General features: G+C 33.2%; 1 protein-coding gene across 3 annotated transcripts; it reads right to left on the bottom strand.

The window, feature by feature from the left end:
• Positions 1–201: 201 nt before the first annotated feature.
• LOC133801760 (calcineurin B-like protein 3) lies at positions 202–3,484 on the bottom strand. Of its 3 annotated transcripts, none has more exons than XR_009876951.1 (6): positions 3,214–3,484; positions 3,004–3,142; positions 1,201–1,283; positions 956–1,110; positions 692–774; positions 202–431 (listed from the first exon to the last, which is right to left on the bottom strand). XR_009876951.1 is itself a non-coding variant. In XM_062240014.1 (4 exons), exons 2-4 carry the CDS (start codon positions 1,077–1,079, stop codon positions 378–380), a joined length of 261 nt encoding a protein of 86 aa, XP_062095998.1. In that variant the 5' UTR covers positions 1,080–1,110; positions 1,201–2,206; the 3' UTR covers positions 202–377. The 3 variants fall into 3 exon arrangements, 1 of the variants encoding a protein (XP_062095998.1); XR_009876952.1 differs by having other exon boundaries at positions 3,004–3,130; XM_062240014.1 differs by lacking the exons at positions 3,004–3,142; positions 3,214–3,484 and having other exon boundaries at positions 1,201–2,206.
• Positions 3,485–4,488: the final 1,004 nt, after the last annotated feature.

Genomic DNA, 4,488 nt, shown 5'->3' with positions numbered 1-4,488 from the left:
TGTAGGACTCGCATTGCGAGTCCTAAAAAATCTTGTTGAGTGCCTTTAAGTAATATTTTAGGACTCTCTTTGCATGTCATTAAAAGTATTTTTTTTTTTTAAAATGCAGCTACAATTTTTATTTTGATTTAGAAAAAATATATCCATTTGAGTGTCCAAAATGTATTATATATGTTAGATTTCTAAAATTTCAAAAGAAAATACAACAAAATAATTTTTTATTAATTACTCAAAAATATAATTTCAGTATTTAGTCTACTCGGCTTACAAAATCATATTACATGATAGTTTATACTACAATCAAATTTTATCATCATCAAATAATAAACAAGAAATGTATCCAATGTTAGTGAAATATATTTTTTATTCTAAAAACTTCAACTGTCAATGTTGTCTAGTATTGCGCCAAAGAAATGCATCTCAATATAGACCTGCACATTATAAAAAAATTCTTTAATTATAAATATATTATAATTCAAACTTATAAATACAATTTTTACTTTCTATTGATCCAACTTTATGGATGACAATAATACACCTAGCCGACAATAAAAATAAAATAAAATAATAGCTAAAAAAAAAAAAAAACAATGCACACATCATCATCATCATTTGGATTAATTAAGTTGAAGTCAAACTAAGATTCATGCAGAGGATAAAAACTAGCTCAAAGAATAGAAAGATAACAAACCTTGTTGATTAATCCATCATCAATCACAACACTACTGATCTTCTTAAAAAGTTCATAAAGTGCTTCAAGTTCGCTTACGCTAACTGCATACAAGGAAGCCCAATGTTCAATAGACAGGTTTTATAGTGTCCTATGAAAAGGTTGGATAGCAGCAGTAACTTTAAATTTAGTCATAGTCAGAAATAGGCAAAGAATTTCCAATTATTCCATACTTTAAATTCTATCTAAAATAAGCAAAGAATATTCATTGATTCAGAATCATACACACTGTCTCCTCTGCTAGAACTGCAGGATCGTGTAGGTTTCTTGATTGGTTTAACAAGTCGAGATCAAAGGACCGCAATAGGGAAGCAAATAAATGCTTGAACCCATCTATCCACTGCAACATGATATTTTCTCTAAATCAAAACACTCCATATCTGTTCAAAGAAATAGACAAACAAGTGTGAGAATCTCGTAATCGTCTTGTGCTCGAAATGGTCTTCAAAGTATGAAAGCATTGAACAAACCTGTTAACCATTTCCTACTTCTGATATTAAGCTCAACTAGGAAAAGATTCTTCAAATGTTCAACCACCAAATCTTATTTGTCCCTGGAATTAAAACAATATGATAAAATTGTTCAATGTTGAAAGAACTTAAGATAAGAAAAAGAGCAAATATGGGATAAGTTATTTGGGGAGCAAGAATATGATAAGTTATTTCAGGATTACAAGACTGAAGCTCAAGTTCAAGCTCAAGCTGAAACTCAAGCTCTAGCTCTAGCCCAAGTTGAAACTCAAGCTCAAGCTCAAATTCAAACTCAGCCTCAGTTCATTATTCAAAAAACTCGCCCAAAGATATCATTAAAGTTGGTTTTGGCTCTACCCATTGTGTTCCTTGCACTATTTTTTTTGTTGGTTTGGATCAGGGAGCAGCAGAATGAATTTGATGCACATTATCTTGTTCCAACTTAGTCCTACTCACTCGAGTGTAAAATATTCTTTAGTTAGGAGCAGATTAAGTTGCAGATTACAAAAATCTCTCTCAGAATTTTAGTTTAGGGTAAAAAATCTTTGTATCTTTGAGATGCTTCCATTAAAATTATTAATCAGAAGTTTATTGGTAGTTTGTTATGATGGATTTTATTCTCATTTAATCCTTTTATTTATTTTTGCAATTTTATTAGACATATTCTGAAACAATTAAGTATTGTCTCTCTCTAAGGCAATCTACTAACCAGTCATGAAGAATGGTAGCTGGAGAGATCTGATGGTCTCTGCCTATTAAACTCAAGTCTCATCACACCACAAAAGTCACTTATTTATATATATAAAAAATCTTACATTCAAAACGGGCTTAATCAATAATCTTTCAAAACCTTTGTATAAAACTCATAAGTTTGAGGTACCAAATAGTAAAATATTGAAAATGACCTCAACATGGATTTAAAGCTAATTGTCTCTCTAGCAATCTACAAATCAGTCAAGAAGATTGGTAGCTAGATAGCTTATATAGAGAAACAATCTTACTTTTTTGTTTCCTCTGTTAAATACATGAAAATACATGAAGAGATAAAATTTTAGTTGTTAGATATAACTAATAGTTGAGTCATTTGCTTTTATTATATATTGTATATAAAGATTGGTATCTCTATTGCAATCATCCCCAACACCACCAAAAGCAAGACTAAAAGAAAGATGACAATAAATACTCATGTATTTATCACGAAATACTTATATATCATCTTTATACATTACTCCTAAAAGGACACTCATTTTTGCTTTTCTGGTCACTCAATTCTTATATAGAACCAAGTATTGAGAATTAGTCTCAAAGCCAAACAATTTGGAAAATCCTCTTCAACATTCCGAATAAATAAACCTGTGGAGTACTACCAATAATCTATATACAATAATCAAAATTAAACAATAAGAGATGGATCATGCATCTAATCATTCAAACAATATATACTTTAAATCAAATATAGACACCTCGTGCTCCCAAACCAGAACTTGTCGATTCAAAAAAATCAATCTAACACATTAATTCAATGAAGGTCATAGCAGATAAATTAGGCATCTTGAGGTAACAAGTAGTGCTACAATACCTCAATTTTGAAGATGATGATCAGTTTCTAGCCATTAGATCTCACATAAGAACAAACTAAGGAAAATGATTAATCCCACAATTCAAATCTCAGTTTTGAACCCAGTTTTAAACCCAAATATATACAGAGATCTCAAAACAAAAAATATATACCCAAATATCATATTACATATCTCCATTTTGAACCCAGATATTTAAAAGAAAAAGGCTGAGGAAAAAACTTACATGTTCGACCTCTTCAATGAAGACACAGTCGACCCTCGCCTGCGCCATTCAAGCCCTCGCCATTAGAGCTCTGTCGATATCCCTTCATTGTTGACCTTAGCCCCTGCTTGTCCCTTTTTCATCGAGCCTTAGTCCACAGCTGAGAGAGCATGAGAGATTGAGAGCCAAACCAGAAAGGGAGAGAGAGAGAGTGACTCGCAATATATATACCTGAACCCACGGCTGGAACCGTGAGCAACCAGCACCGCCGGAGAGCCTGCTGGAGCCGAGACTTGCGCCGCCGTGACTGCTGGAGCCGCGGTAGTGCGCTGTTGTGAGTGCTGGAACACTGGAACCACAGTCGACGCCATCGAGAATGCTGGAACGTCACTGCCGTCGAGCGCCGTTCATCTCCTTTAGCCGTTCAGCCTTGGTCATGCCGTTTAGCTGTTCAGTCGTTCATCTCCTTGTGGTTTCTGTGGGTTTTGCGTAATAAAACCCAAATGTGTATAGTGTTTTAAGTATATGTAACCCTATAATAATTTCCAAATATATGGATGTTTTTGAGAGTTTTACATAAAATATTTAAGGACTTGCTTTGGGAGTCCTAAAAAAATATTAAGGACTCCCAAAAAAAGCCATTAAAATTATTAAGTAAGACACTTTTTTTTTAGCCCAGATTTTTTAGGACTCGCAGATTTTTTTAGGACACTCATTGCGAGTCCTAAAAGAATATTAAGGTCTCCCAAAGCAAGTCCTTAAAAATATTAAGTAAAACACTTATTTTTATAGCCCAGATTTTTTTAGGACTCGCATTTTCTTTTAGAACACTCATTGCGAGTCCTAAATTGCGTTTTTTCAGGACTCTCAATGAGTGTCCTAAAAACTTCATAAATATTTTTAAGGACTTGCATTTATGTACGTGTCCTAAAAAAGTGTCCCGTAAAGGGTATTTTGTAGTAGTGATTAAAAGTGAAACTTGTTGTAGTGATAATATCGTCAACATAGACTGGTACTATAATGATGTCTTTGGCTTTTCTTTGAATGAAAAGTGTATTATTCGCTTTACCCATTGAAAAACCATTTGAAATAGGAAAGTGTTTAGCCTATCATACCAAGCTCTAGGAGCATGCTTTAAACCATACATAACATTTTTCAATTTTAAAACATGGTTAGGGTGTTTGTGATTTTGAAAACTAGGGGGGTTGAGAGATATAAACCTCTTCTAAAATGTAACCATTTAAAAATGCTCTTTTAACATCCATTTGATACCAGAAAAAGTTCTTGTGGCATGCAAAAGCTAGTAAGATTCTAATGGACTCTAATCTTACTACTGGGACAAAGGTTTCCACACGATCAATTCTTTCTTGATTGTAACCTTGGGCCACTAATAGAGCCTTGTTATGCACAATGACCCCATGCTCATCTACCTTATTTCTAAAACCCTTTTCGTTCCAATAACTGATTGATGTGTTGGTTTTGGAACTAACTCCCAAACATCATTTC

This window comes from Humulus lupulus, chromosome 9 (genome assembly GCF_963169125.1).
Source record: "Humulus lupulus chromosome 9, drHumLupu1.1, whole genome shotgun sequence".
NCBI lineage: Eukaryota > Viridiplantae > Streptophyta > Magnoliopsida > Rosales > Cannabaceae > Humulus > Humulus lupulus.
The sequence above is the reverse complement of the archived record's forward strand: the minus strand, read 5'-3'. Positions and strand labels throughout refer to the sequence as shown.